A 14925-nucleotide genomic window follows, 5' to 3' on the forward strand; every position below is an offset into this window, starting at 1 on the left:
GATACATTTGGAAACTGTCACTCTTATTTCTCAGTGCACCTGGCAAGAAGCCTTTGGAAGCCTGGCACACACACACACACACACAGAGACCTGGGGGAAAGAGGCTCTAGGACTGACAGACATCACTGGGCGTGTCAATCTCCTCCCTCACTACAGTGTGTGTGAGTGAAATGGGAAGACAAGGTGAAGCAGCTCTGTATACAATTATATTCTCAGCTTGACAGTAGGAGGTGATTCAGATTGTTTGTGTGGTGGACAGATGAGATGTAGTGGCTTTGGTAAGCAGCAGTCAGGGATAGCACGTCACCCTGTTGGAGCCTAGCCCTCTCTCTTTCCCTCTCTCTGTGTGCCCTGGACTGGCCTCGACACACACAGGCCCCTTGGCTCCACCAAGGCCCCAGACCGTACAACAGCTGCACTCCAGTCCTGCCGGTGACGACCACACAAACACATGCACACACGCACAAAGCCAACCAACACCAAAATCCGTCTGGGCAGGCGAGGGACGGCAGTATATGTGTGTGTGGGCAGTATGTGTGTGTGTACGTTCCTATGTCAGTGCATGTTCCAACTGTGTGCACCTGTTCCTACTCCGTAATCGACCAGGGTTGAATATCACATTCTAAGAGGGCAACTTGTTATCAACATTTACGATTGGCTGATGCACTTCCTGCCGTAGTTGGCCAGCAAGAAATCTCTGATTTATACTTGGGACCAGCCGTGCCAAAGAACAGTGAGGGTGTTCAGTGTTAGGAAGGTTTGAGCCAGCTGAGAAAGCAGTTTCCTGCCTTGACAGCTGTGTCGGTTTGTGTCCCACTGAAACCGCTACACCATAACGTGTTCCAGGCAGCCATTTGGAGTCCAGCGCTAACCGTGCTAGTAATTACACCCTGAGAGGCTGTAGGCTATATTGAGAGTGTGGAGTAATGATGCTAGCGGGTGTGTACTGAGCAGTGGTGGTGCTTTTTTTGCAATTAATACAAGCAGGACAGTCTGGCTGTAAAATTGTATTATTTTTGTATTGGATTCAGTGTTTTTATTCAAATCAAAGTTTGAGGGGAAAGTGAAAGATGTGCACTATAGTGTAAAGTGGTGGCAAATATAAAAGTGGCCTATGGGACGAAAATGACGACTTCAATTTGATTACCTGTCAAACAATTACACAGCAAATCACTATTAAAATGTGGTTTACACTTGGTCTAATGACATGTCTGTAAACAATTAGAATGCAACAAGTGTAGCTGGTCAAAACGAGATTTAATGTATACTCATGTGGAATGTCTGTGGACCATCACTGTGACAGTCGGTTCCCTTGTTGCACAGACATGAAAACAGGTCATGTCTCTGTGACAGTCGGTTCCCTTGTTACACAGACATGAAAACAGGTCATGTCTCTGTGACAGTCGGTTCCCTTGTTACACAGACATGAAAACAGGTCATGTCTCTGTGACAGTCGGTTCCCTTGTTGCACAGACATGAAAACAGGTCATGTCTCTGTGACAGTCGGTTCCCTTGTTGCACAGACATGAAAACAGGTCATGTCTCTGTGACAGTCGGTTCCCCTTGTTGCACAGACATGAAAACAGGTCATGTCTCTGTGACAGTCGGTTCCCTTGTTGCACAGACATGAAAACAGGTCATGTCTCTGTGACAGTCGGTTCCCTTGTTACACAGACATGAAAACAGGTCATGTCTCTGTGACTGTCGGTTCCCTTGTTACACAGACATGAAAACAGGTCATGTCTCTGTGACAGTCGGTTCCCTTGTTGCACAGACATGAAAACAGGTCATGTCTCAGACAGTCGGTTCCCTTGTTACACAGACATGAAAACAGGTCATGTCTCAGACAGTCGGTTCCCTTGTTACACAGACATGAAAACAGGTCATGTCTCAGACAGTCGGTTCCCTTGTTACACAGACATGAAAACAGGTCATGTCTCTGCGACTGTCGGTTCCCTTGTTACACAGACATGAAAACAGGTCATGTCTCTGTGACAGTCGGTTCCCTTGTTACACAGACATGAAAACAGGTCATGTCTCTGTGACAGTCGGTTCCCTTGTTGCACAGACATGAAAACAGGTCATGTCTCTGTGACAGTCGGTTCCCTTGTTACACAGACATGAAAACAGGTCATGTCTCTGTGACAGTCGGTTCCCCTTGTTGCACAGACATGAAAACAGGTCCATGTCTCTGTGACAGTCGGTTCCCTTGTTGCACAGACATGAAAACAGGTCATGTCTCTGTGACAGTCGGTTCCCTTGTTACACAGACATGAAAACAGGTCATGTCTCTGTGACAGTCGGTTCCCTTGTTGCACAGACATGAAAACAGGTCATGTCTCTGTGACAGTCGGTTCCCTTGTTACACAGACATGAAAACAGGTCATGTCTCTGTGACAGTCGGTTCCCTTGTTGCACAGACATGAAAACAGGTCATGTCTCTGTGACTGTCGGTTCCCTTGTTACACAGACATGAAAACAGGTCATGTCTCTGTGACTGTCGGTTCCCTTGTTACACAGACATGAAAACAGGTCATGTCTCAGACAGTCGGTTCCCTTGTTACACAGACATGAAAACAGGTCATGTCTCTGTGACTGTCGGTTCCCTTGTTACACAGACATGAAAACAGGTCATGTCTCTGTGACTGTCGGTTCCCTTGTTACACAGACATGAAAACAGGTCATGTCTCTGTGACAGTCGGTTCCCTTGTTACACAGACATGAAAACAGGTCATGTCTCTGCGACTGTCGGTTCCCTTGTTACAGACATGAAGACAGGTCCATGTCTCAGACAGTCGGTTCCCTTGTTACACAGACATGAAAACAGGTCATGTCTCAGACAGTCGGTTCCCTTGTTACACAGACATGAAAACAGGTCATGTCTCAGACAGTCGGTTCCCTTGTTACACAGACATGAAAACAGGTCATGTCTCAGTCGGTTCCCTTGTTACACAGACATGAAAACAGGTCATGTCTCTGCGACTGTCGGTTCCCTTGTTACACAGACATGAAAACAGGTCATGTCTCTGTGACTGTCGGTTCCCTTGTTACACAGACATGAAAACAGGTCATGTCTCAGACAGTCGGTTCCCTTGTTACACAGACATGAAAACAGGTCATGTCTCAGACAGTCGGTTCCCTTGTTACACAGACATGAAAACAGGTCATGTCTCAGACAGTCGGTTCCCTTGTTACACAGACATGAAAACAGGTCATGTCTCAGTCGGTTCCCTTGTTACACAGACATGAAAACAGGTCATGTCTCTGCGACTGTCGGTTCCCTTGTTGCACAGACATGAAAACAGGTCATGTCTCTGCGACTGTCGGTTCCCTTGTTACACAGACATGAAAACAGGTAATGTCTCTGTGACAGTCGGTTCCCTTGTTACACAGACATGAAAACAGGTCATGTCTCTGCGACTGTCGGTTCCCTTGTTGCACAGACATGAAAACAGGTCATGTCTCTGCGACTGTCGGTTCCCTTGTTACACAGACATGAAAACAGGTCATGTCTCTGACAGTCGGTTCCCTTGTTACACAGACATGAAAACAGGTCATGTCTCTGCGACAGTCGGTTCCCTTGTTACACAGACATGAAAACAGGTCATGTCTCTGCGACTGTCGGTTCCCTTGTTACAGACATGAAGACAGGTCCATGTCTCTGTGACAGTCGGTTCCCTTGTTACACAGACATGAAAACAGGTCATGTCTCTGCGACTGTCGGTTCCCTTGTTACACAGACATGAAAACAGGTCATGTCTCTGTGACAGTCGGTTCCCTTGTTACACAGACATGAAGACAGGTCCATGTCTCTGTGACAGTCGGTTCCCTTGTTACACAGACATGAAAACAGGTCATGTCTCTGCGACTGTCGGTTCCCTTGTTACACAGACATGAAAACAGGTCATGTCTCTGCGACAGTCGGTTCCCTTGTTACACAGACATGAAAACAGGTCATGTCTCTGCGACTGTCGGTTCCCTTGTTGCACAGACATGAAGACAGGTCATGTCTCTGCGACTGTCGGTTCCCTTGTTACACAGACATGAAAACAGGTCCATGTCTCTGTGACAGTCGGTTCCCTTGTTACACAGACATGAAAACAGGTCATGTCTCTGCGACTGTCGGTTCCCTTGTTACACAGACATGAAAACAGGTCATGTCTCTGTGACTGTCGGTTCCCTTGTTACAGACATGAAAACAGGTCATGTCTCTGCGACTGTCGGTTCCCTTGTTACACAGACATGAAAACAGGTCATGTCTCTGCGACTGTCGGTTCCCTTGTTACACAGACATGAAAACAGGTCATGTCTCTGCGACTGTCGGTTCCCTTGTTACACAGACATGAAAACAGGTCATGTCTCTGTGACTGTCGGTTCCCTTGTTACAGACATGAAAACAGGTCATGTCTCTGTGACTGTCGGTTCCCTTGTTACACAGACATGAAAACAGGTCATGTCTCTGTGACTGTCGGTTCCCTTGTTACACAGACATGAAAACAGGTCATGTCTCTGTGACTGTCGGTTCCCTTGTTGCACAGACATGAAAACAGGTCATGTCTCTGCGACTGTCGGTTCCCTTGTTACAGACATGAAAACAGGTCATGTCTCTATGACAGTCGGTTCCCTTGTTACACAGACATGAAAACAGGTCATGTCTCTATGACTGTCGGTTCCCTTGTTACACAGACATGAAAACAGGTCATGTCTCTGCGACTGTCGGTTCCCTTGTTGCAGACATGAAAACAGGTCATGTCTCTGTGACTGTCGGTTCCCTTGTTGCACAGACATGAAAACAGGTCATGTCTCTGCGACTGTCGGTTCCCTTGTTGCACAGACATGAAAACAGGTCATGTCTCTGTGACAGTCGGTTCCCCTTGTTGCACAGACATGAAAACAGGTCATGTCTCTGTGACAGTCGGTTCCCCTTGTTGCACAGACATGAAAACAGGTCATGTCTCTGTGACAGTCGGTTCCCCTTGTTGCACAGACATGAAAACAGGTCATGTCTCTGTGACAGTCGGTTCCCCTTGTTGCACAGACATGAAAACAGGTCATGTCTCTGTGACAGTCGGTTCCCTTGTTGCACAGACATGAAAACAGGTCATGTCTCTGTGACAGTCGGTTCCCTTGTTGCACAGACATGAAAACAGGTCATGTCTCTGTGACAGTCGGTTCCCTTGTTACACAGACATGAAAACAGGTCATGTCTCTGTGACAGTCGGTTCCCTTGTTACACAGACATGAAAACAGGTCATGTCTCTGTGACAGTCGGTTCCCTTGTTACACAGACATGAAAACAGGTCATGTCTCTGTGACAGTCGGTTCCCTTGTTGCACAGACATGAAAACAGGTCATGTCTCTGTGACAGTCGGTTCCCTTGTTGCACAGACATGAAAACAGGTCATGTCTCTGTGACAGTCGGTTCCCTTGTTACACAGACATGAAAACAGGTCATGTCTCTGTGACAGTCGGTTCCCTTGTTGCACAGACATGAAAACAGGTCATGTCTCTGCGACTGTCCGTTGTCCTGGTTACTGGGCTGCTACAGCAACAAATCCATCTGTGACAAGACGTGGCAGGAGTTCTAAAATTGACAGACAGAATGACCTACTTTTATTTCGTCACACTCAGAAGCGTAAGCAATTTTACCTTGCAGGTAACGATGATGTTGTGTTGGGTTCAATTTCCTCAATGAATAAAAAGTATCTATCGTAAGTTCCGACGTCGTCAGCTATAACGTTACTCTGTTCATTTTTGTAACTGGCTAGCCAGCTAGCTATTTAGCCAACAAGCTCGCAACGAACCAAATCATTGTTTAGAAAGTACCTTTGAGTTGCCTGGCTTTCGTTTTGTGTTTATCATTTTTCATAACGACAACGTCAAGTTTGATGTTGGACGAAAATATAATGTTCATTATGTCACAGTGACAACAGTCCACAAACATCGATAGACCAACTGCAAACCAACCTTTAAAGTAACAGAACGCAACAGCAAGGCCGCAATAATCTGCGAGAAAGCCTTCAATTATAGGAAGCGGGACAATTTTACAACCAATTGGAGTGCATAAATCCTTTATCGTTGCAGCTCAGGGACAGGCAGTGGGATGAGGGAGAACCAAATTGGGGCAGTTCTGTGTGTTTGCGCGCGCGATGTGCCTAGAGGCATTCAGAGAGAGAGAGAAAGGCGCTGCTGCTAGAGAGCATGTGAGTTTTTACCACTGACAGCTTTCCTGAAACCTTCAATGTGCCTCATCTAATCCTCCCAAAAAGAGATGGTGGGAAGGCATGAGGGGAGAGTTGACAGAGAGAGAGAGAGAGGGGGGAAAGAGACCGAGAGGGAGTGGGAGAGAGATTAAAAAAATATTCAATTACTTTGAGTTTAGTCATAGTGGGCCTGGGGCCTCCAACGAAGTGCACCTCCTTCATCGTCATCTCCAGGCTTTCCTGATTTGCTTGGCTGGACTGTTGTGTTTCGGCTATGGTTGGGGGGCCGGTAGTGAAGGCCTTGGGGGTGGAGAGGGCCATCCCACAGGCCTGGGCCGCCCTGGGGACCCCGGGGACTTCCTGGACCTGGAGGTACCAGCGCAGCAAGAGAGGCAGCTGGGATAGCGCGCTGGCGTTGTGGCTCTGGAGGGAGCTCTGTGGGGGAGGAGGAGGGGAAAGTGAAGACAATGGCCTGAGTCAGCTAAATGATTCATCAGAAGTGTCATCTGCACTGAACCAAGAGCCCAGGTTCCACCAGGCTGATCCCCTCCACTTATCACCCCTCTGGAGATGGAGGAGAGAGACAGGCACTAAGAAAGGCAAGGGTTGGGAGAGAGAGATGGACAGCTGTAGAGGGGTGTGTATGTATGTTAGTTATTCTATCCTTGTGGGGAATTAAATTCCCACAAGGATAGTAAAACTATAGTAAGGTTTAGGGGTTGGGGAAAATAGGATTTTGAATGGAAATGAATTGAAGGTTCCCATGAGGATGAAGAAATAACGTGTGTGTGTCTGTGTGTGTGTTTTGATAAGAGGTTCACAGTAGATAAAGCCGATGTAAAGAGCAGAGAAAACGTCTCCCTCTTGGGGACATTTCCCACATTCCCATGAGGACAAAGGCTATTTTAAGTTTAGGGGTTAGGTTTAGGGTTACAATTAAGGTTAGGATTGGGGTAAGGGGCTAGTGGTTAGAGTTAGGGTTAGTGCTATAGTAAGGTTTAGGGGTTGGGGAAAATAGGATTTTGAATGGAAATGAATTGAAGGTTCCCATGAGGATAGAAGAACATAACGTGTGTGTGTGTCTGTGTGTGTGTTTCCAAGAGAGAGAGAGTGAGAAGAAAGGTAGAGGGAAACAGACAGAGCATAGAAAGAGGTGACAGTAGATAAAGCCAAGGGTCTTTTATCTGGCTCTCTGTCCTGTGGATCTGTGGATAGACAGCGGTGGCTGTGTGGGAGAAGAGAGGAGACATGCTAGGCTGAGTGTGAAACTGGAAACCACTGGAGCACAGCTGACCCCTAAGAGCCTCATTGTGAGAACTTCACTTCATTCCAATCCCAGGCTATACAGCTATGAGAACAGGAGGAGAGATGGAAGAGGAGAGAGCTGTGCAGAGGAGACCCTGTTGACCGCTTGGCTCCAAGGCATAATAGATCGATAACTAACACCCCGTGGTGGCATCTCATAAAAACCCAAACCACCAAAACACTAAACAAAATATGGGAAATCTATAACTAAAACGTTCCCAGGAAAATTCAGCGAGGGGCAAATTAAAATAACTTTATTTTACAAACTAACTTGATGATGAACTACAGTAAGTGATTGGCAGCAAATCTCATCCTTTCAACACCACTCTCGCAACCTAATTTCTCACATCCAAAATTAGGCTCTGACGATGACATCATTTTAAAATCAGCAAGTCGAACCAAGCATGACCATAAGCCGGTTCATTGAAATGCATATCAACCAACTACATTTAAAATAGACCTATTTGTCATCATTCACAGCCAGGTGGACCACCTATGAGAATAGAATCTGTGCTGACACACACACACACACACACACACACACACACACACACACACACACACACACACACACACACACACACACACTCTTAGGAAGGCACTGTTCTGCCTGGTTTCCACTGTATAAAGCCTCTGTGGGTGTACAGGTACCACCTGATGAGACATTCAATGTAGAAGGGCATCATGCATCATTTCAGAGGCCTTCATAATACGGTCGACATGGCAACAGGTGTAAGTACTCAAATGAGGTAGCAGGTGATGACAGGGGACAATAGGGTAATATGCTACTGTTAAAATAAAATGCGCCACACACTCAGAGCTACCACTTGTCTAAAACTAGCATGGAGACTAAACAGGCCTGGGAAATGCACATTGCAAGAGAAGTGCTGGTAGTTTACATATTTAGTGACCAGCAGAAGGGAGGCTTGGTCCGTGGAATATAAATCAAGTGCATAAAGCAAGAACTCTGTAGCCTGAGTCTCATCTGTTTGTGCTGTTTTGCCAGTGACAGCAATGGTGTTGAAAAGACAGCACAAACAGATCTAGGACTCAGGCTAAGAGTTCTAGACTAACTTCCCTTCAAACATATAACTAACAGATAACCTCCAAGGGCCTTCCTTACCAGGTATTGATGGATACAAGGCAGCAACACCACATCAGTCAGAGTGAAGTACAGCCCCTCGGCAAACACATGCTCCAGCTGCGGCAGCTCTGTGGTCTTCACTTTCCTGATGTCAGAGCTCTCCCTAATGGTCGTGGACGGAACTGCACCACTATCCACATACAGCTTGGCCAGGGCTGCTTGGAGTTCTAGCCCGTTGGCGGACTGCGAATCCTGGGGCTGGGTGACGTCTGTCCCTTGGTCCTCTTGGAGGTCCTGAGAGATTTTCTTCTGGTGGTTCTTCTGCTGCTGCTGGAGCTTCTGCCGGCGGATCTTGTCGTCGTTGTGCACCTTGACGGGCTCGCCTAGTGTCTTTTCAAGGTTGAGGAGGGCAGATGGGAGGTGCAGGGATGGGTTAGTGGGCTGCCGGAGGTGGGCCTCCACGGCTGAGGGGATACTGAGCTCACACAGCCTGGTCCACTGGCTCACCTATAAGGGAGAGGAGGAACATGCATTCATTTTGACTAATATTTGTGGCATTGGTGTAATGGAGAGTTGTATTTTTATACAGCAGTACTGTGTGTCCAAGACAACTAGTAAACAAGTTTATGCCATCTTATTCACTAGCTCATAAAAAATCCCTCTGGAAGAACATAAGATTCAATTGGTTTTCCAATGGGAAAGCTCCTACTGATGTGTGACAATTTAATTATGCCTAGAAACAAAAAACAAAAACACTAATCTCATCTATAAACAAACAGAATCATTCATAGTTTTGCCAATGGCACTGCATGCATACCATAATAATTGAGTGTTGCCCCTTACCTCAGCGCAGGCCTTCAGACAGGTCTTCTTGAACCCTAGCAGTGATGCTGCATCCTTCCTTCTGGGGTCTGCCTCACAGGTCCTGTCTATAATATGCCTGAGCACCACAGCCAGCCCGGCCCTGCAGTACCTCCCAGTCTCATCCAGTACGGCGGGGAGACGGCAGCCCCTCACCAACACAGGCAGGTCCTTGACATGGACCATCGAGACAGCTAAAGACGTTGGTACCTGTCGAAGCAATATCGTTGTCACACATATCGATGTTGACATGTATTCATTCACCTTCACTATATTGTGTGAAATAGTTGACTGAAACCTGCTCAGTAAAGTTTTCCTGACTTCTTTGCCTGTCATTACTGTCTACAACACAAAGCAAATCGACAATGACAAACCTGTGACTTCCAGGATTGTGAGCTTTGTGTGTCAGGCTTGGCAGAGACGAGGAAGACTTTGAATGATGTGCACTCGCAGTAAGACAGTAGGAAGAGTGAGATGGAGGTGTGTAGGGGAACAGAGGGCTGCTCGTTTTGGGATGATAATTCCAGGTAGAGACACTCTGGCTGCTCCTGATGTGGGTCTGTCTGCGTCATTGTGACAGGAGGTACTCAATAGGTTGAATATTGGTGTCAATCAAACCTGTAAACACGACAAATGGTATTGTGGCAACAAACTCTGACCAAAGTTAGCTGACTAAAGTTAACTCCATACATCTCAAGATGTATGTCTATATCGTGAAGTAGAGTTTAGTCTGCTAGACTAAAGTTGCTAGCTAAGACTAGCATATGCTTGCATATCCAACGTTAACTTACCTACTGTTAGCTAGGTAGTAGCTGTCTAGCTAGGTATACATTTAGCTAGTGCTCTACATAGTTAGCCCACGCCTCGTTTCTGCTTAGGTTCTGACAATCACGCAAACTATGATACATTGAAATGAGCTACTTACAGTTCATGTGAAGCTCACTGTGCACGTTGTTATAGTAAGTACGTCACTTCCTCAAGTCAGTTCCACGGGTAACAGTCAATACAGACCGACCTCATCAATGATACATACATACTTCAATTAAATGTAAACATTGTATTACAAAATGATGTATACACTATATAGTTATATTGACGTATTTTGAATACAGTCTAGATAATCAAAATATGCTACGGGTAATGTCGAGGACCGTGCAACAAATTAGCTTGCTTGTTTCTTCGGATGTATTTAGTGGATGGACAAGAATGCCGCTAGGAAATAAAGGCGTTTCAGCTACAGTAGCTCAAATGTGACTTGTTAAGTTACTGTGAATACTTACGTGTCATAATAACCACATTGGTGTGAGAAATACACGTTAAAGATATTTGAGGGTAAGGTAAGGTAATCAAACATGACGAATCTCAACTAACCTTTGCTAGCTTACTAGCTAGCTAGCTAGCTACTTGAGCTAGCTAGCAGGTTTCCCAACCAAGGCTAACGTTAACTTATCTACTTGGTATAGCTAGATAGCCAACTGGACACCTTGCTAGACAGCTTCAGAGCCTGACAGTCACGTACAAGTCAGAATTCTTACCTAGCATTATGTACATGCAAGTTAGTGTAGAAGCAGTTGACCTTTGTGTCAATAGTAACTAGTTGGTTATGTTTTCTGTCTAGCTTTGCCGTCCAACAATATCACTAAAGTTACTCACTAGCTGTGAGATCACCAATTAGCCAGTACTATATGTATCAACTGGATGAGGCCAAAAACAGGTCGGGCCTATAGTCAAAGCATATGCCATATTCTACATATCCTTTCTATCTACAGTTCAGTGTGATCATGGCTGCATCAGTGAGTCTGGAGTTGGACCCTGTCTTCCTAAAGGGACTGGGATACTTGCACTCAAAGAACAAAGACTCTGTGGATAAACTCCGAGCTCTTCTGGATGAGTCTCTATCAGGCAGAGGGAGTGATTCCTCTTACCGCTCATCACTGAAGGTATGGACTATTGTAGCTTAGTTGGTAGAGCATGGTGCTTGCAAAGACAGGATTGTAGGATCCATTCCCAGGACCACCCATACGTACAAAAATGTATGCACACATGACTATGTGGCTTAGGACAAAAGGTTCTGCTAAATGGTATATATTATTATTATACTATATGGCATTCATTCACCTCTCTTCAGAACATGATGTTGTCAGAATTTTACAGGCTGGAGCAATTATATTCTTATGATGTCATCATATGGGGTTTTGACAGTAGTCCAAAGGGAATCCATAGACATACATGATCGAGGTGTAAAATATGAAACCTTGCCTAGGCCCCTGTGTCTTGCTTTGCCTGTGTCAATCGTTATCATTTCAGACATCCCTTCGCTGACGCTTGTCTCTAGTTCTTTCAGTCACTCCCAACATTTGTATCCTGGAGAAGTAGCTCTGAAGCCTCGTGTTTAAAAAACAAACTTTATTTGTCACCTGCGCCGAATACAACAAGTGTAGACCTTGTATCTATCAACAGGAGGTGGAGGTGACAAAGGTGTCCGTGTCCAAGATGAGCATAAATAAACAGGACTCTAAGTCCTCCTGTAGCTCCTCCTCTTCATCTAGCAGCAGCAGCAGCAAGTCCAGCAGCTCAGAGAAGAGCAAAAAGGAGGTGGAGAAGAGGCCTTCAGACAAGGTACGAAATGGAATGGATGCTGTGCCTGAGTAGGGGATAGGGATTTATTCATGATCTAGGCTAGTTAGTTCCAGAACCAAACCAGTACTGCAAATCATGGAAAACACAACCACAAAAACCATGTGTAATCGTTTGTCATACATAATGTTATTACATTGAATTTTAAGACATTCATCCATATTCCAGTAATTCCATTCCTTTTGCTGAGACAATCTAGAACCAAACATGCATGCACAATTATCCACTGTACATACATAAAGTTATACATTGGATACATAATTGGAGTAATTTGTTCAGTGTGACATATCTTCAGTTTGTTGAGATGACACAGAACGTAAACCGCCACGTAAAGGTCATACGTCAACATTTTACTATGAAATCCGTATTTGTTGAGGTTGAAATAGAACATACCACCTACATATCAACTTTATAAACCTTCATAACACTGTTATATAACCTTCATAACACCTTTATTAACCTTTATTGCACTTTCCCTTTGTCTTCCAGGTGAGGGTAGAGCCAGGTGAAGGACCTGAGCCGTCTAAGAAGCCTCGCCTGGAGCCCAAGCAGCAGGAGAACCGCTCGTCCCCCGTCACAGTCCAGCCCTTCAAAGACATACCTCTGCCTGACTTCTCCAACTTCGACGCGGAGACCAACGCTGACGACTTCGCCATGGAGATGGGGCTGGCCTGTGTGGTTTGCAGGTAGGTACCCGGACGTTTTTGAATGCCACCTGGGTCGCAACTGAAAACGAAAAAGTCCATGTAGTCTTTTCCTGTTTGTCCTTTTTTCCCACTTGGTGCCTGTGAACACTACGTCTAACTCTCAGTAATGAATGACTGTATGTACTGTGTGTAATGTGTTTTCATTGATAAATACAATTGTTGATGACCTCAGGCAGATGACAGTGACGTCGGGCAACCAGCTAGTGGAGTGCCAGGAGTGCCACAACCTCTACCACCAGGACTGCCACAAGCCCCAGGTGACGGACAAGGACGTCAACGACCCGCGCCTGGTGTGGTACTGCGCCCGCTGCACCCGGCAGATGAAACGCATGGTAAGAGATGGATAGACGACAAAGTCATCCTGGCTGAGTCTGAAATGGCACCCTGTTTCTTACATAGTGCACTACTTTTAACCAAATCCCTATGTGCGCTTGTCAGAAGTAGTGCACTATATAGGGAATAGAGTGCCATTTTGGACGCAAACCATGTGAGCAATACTTATAATAAGGGGTGTATTCAGTGAGTTGAGACCTTCTGAACGTTGAAGATAGAAATGTAATGAACAGCTGAAACGATTCCTTACTCTAACTGACAGACAATCATCTATTTTCTACACAATACATTTCTATCTGAACGTTCTGTAATGTTGTACACTCCCAAAAAGACTCCAGTTGAATGGGTTCTTATGCTGTTGTTGTTTTTCCTGCCAGGCCCAGAAGACCCAGAAGCCTTCACAGAAGCCGACACCAGCCGTTGTGTCAGCAGCCCCCGTGGTGAAGGACCCTCTGGTGAAGAAACCGGAACTCAAGGTCAAACCCGACACATCCAGCACCTTTCAGGCCTTCAAACGAACTGAGGTGAAGGTAAGCATTACAACACCAGAGCTGCATATTTGAACTACAAGTCATATTTAGGTTAAATTACATTTTTCAATAAGATATACCTTGTCTAATGCAACCTGATCATGTAATACCCAGACATTATACAACATTACATGGCATACAGTGCAATAGCCTTTTCGAAGATGGCGGACATTTAGGTTGAATGTAAAGACTAAATGTTTATATGTTGTCATGCAAACTGACCATGTGTGTAATACCTGGACATTATACTAGGGGAAAGGATCAGAGTCATTTTGATATGCTTAGGAGTATTGCATCTCTAACGCTTGTTTCTTTCCCTCCTAGGCGTCTGCAGCAGTATCTGCCAACCCCTCCAGTAGCAGCGGCTCCTTGCAGTCGGGAAGCGGCCTCACAGGGTGGGCCGCCTTCGGGGCCAAGACCTCCGCTGGCCCTGGTGCCAGCACCAAACCTGGCTCCTCAGGGCCAAGTGGAAGTAGCAAGACCTCCTCCACCTCTACCCCCCCTGGCCAGAAACCTGCCGGACTCTCCGGGCTGGCCAGCTCTAAGACGGGCGGAGGACTGGGTGGCAATGGCTCCAAGATGGCGATCGGAGGAGGAAATGGAAATAATGGTGATGGTGGAAACGGCTCTGTGCCTCTGAAGCCTCCTCCACCTCTGACCCTGGGGAAGCAGACCCTAAACCGGTCCTCCAGTGGGGAGAACCAGGGGAAGGCGACAAGTCCTGGGTCCTCCCCTAGTGGGCCTCAGCCCAGCCTGGGAGGAAACAGCGGAGGGTCTGGGGGCAATGGAGCAGGGAATGGGAACGGTAACGGGTCGAAGGCTGCGGCTGAAGCGCCAGGGGGTGGCAAGGCGCCCACGTCCCAGGAGTCTCAGCTCAACGCCATGAAACGCCTGCAGATGGTGAAGAAGAAAGCGGCTCAGAAGAAGCTGAAGAAATGAATGGAATGAGAGGAGTAGTGAGGGAAGGAAGAGAGAAGTGTGTAAGTAAGATGTTCGAGGTGGAAGTTATGAATGGGAGTGAGTGCCAGAGCATTGAATTAACTGTAACGTGGATGTAACCGTATCCAATTGAATACTTGAATTTCATTGATGTATGAAATGCTGCTGGAGATACTGTTAGTGGCTATAATGTGCCTCTTCGTTCTGTCCAAACTCAGCCACATCACAGAAAATTGAAATAACATGTTTGTTTTTGAGGGGGCAAAATGTAATAAAATGTATTATTTTTTATGACATAGTAGAATTGTCTTTTTTTTGTGAGGATA

General features: G+C 46.1%; 2 protein-coding genes and 1 long non-coding RNA gene across 23 annotated transcripts in view; 2 read left to right on the forward strand and 1 right to left on the reverse strand.

Annotated features, from left to right (window-relative positions):
* gstcd (glutathione S-transferase, C-terminal domain containing) overlaps positions 1-10521 on the reverse strand; it is a 77857-nt gene extending 67336 nt beyond the window's left edge. Inside the window, exons 1-5 of one of the 3 annotated variants that reach the window (XM_052517038.1) lie at positions 10245-10372; positions 9828-10071; positions 9436-9663; positions 8632-9099; positions 6372-6638 (exon numbers count right to left, since the gene is read on the reverse strand). In XM_052517038.1, coding sequence (XP_052372998.1) covers positions 6372-6638; positions 8632-9099; positions 9436-9663; positions 9828-10025 — 1161 coding nt within the window. In that variant the 5' untranslated portion in view covers positions 10026-10071; positions 10245-10372. The other 2 variants (XM_052517037.1, XM_052517039.1) reach the window with 2 other exon arrangements.
* On the forward strand, positions 355-5345 carry LOC127929195 (uncharacterized). Of its 17 annotated transcripts, none has more exons than XR_008133794.1 (7): positions 355-1435; positions 1981-2532; positions 2581-2778; positions 4155-4202; positions 4353-4598; positions 4747-4846; positions 5151-5345. It is a non-coding gene; the product is annotated as an uncharacterized LOC127929195 (long non-coding RNA). The 17 variants fall into 17 exon arrangements; XR_008133797.1 differs by having other exon boundaries at positions 1981-2181; positions 2283-2778; XR_008133788.1 differs by having other exon boundaries at positions 1981-2130; positions 2182-2778.
* On the forward strand, positions 10433-14893 carry ints12 (integrator complex subunit 12). Of its 3 annotated transcripts, none has more exons than XM_052517042.1 (7): positions 10433-10501; positions 11223-11393; positions 11914-12072; positions 12580-12776; positions 12970-13129; positions 13508-13660; positions 13985-14893. In XM_052517042.1, the coding sequence occupies exons 2-7, from the start codon at positions 11235-11237 to the stop codon at positions 14597-14599; spliced, it is 1443 nt and encodes a 480-aa protein (XP_052373002.1). In that variant the 5' UTR covers positions 10433-10501; positions 11223-11234; the 3' UTR covers positions 14600-14893. The 3 variants fall into 3 exon arrangements, with proteins under 3 accessions (XP_052373002.1, XP_052373001.1, XP_052373000.1); XM_052517041.1 differs by lacking the exon at positions 10433-10501 and adding an exon at positions 10622-10785; XM_052517040.1 differs by lacking the exon at positions 10433-10501 and adding an exon at positions 10623-10790.
* Positions 14894-14925: the final 32 nt, after the last annotated feature.

Source organism: Oncorhynchus keta, unplaced genomic scaffold (genome assembly GCF_023373465.1).
Source record: "Oncorhynchus keta strain PuntledgeMale-10-30-2019 unplaced genomic scaffold, Oket_V2 Un_scaffold_5722_pilon_pilon, whole genome shotgun sequence".
In the NCBI taxonomy this organism is placed as follows: Eukaryota; Metazoa; Chordata; class Actinopteri; order Salmoniformes; family Salmonidae; genus Oncorhynchus; species Oncorhynchus keta.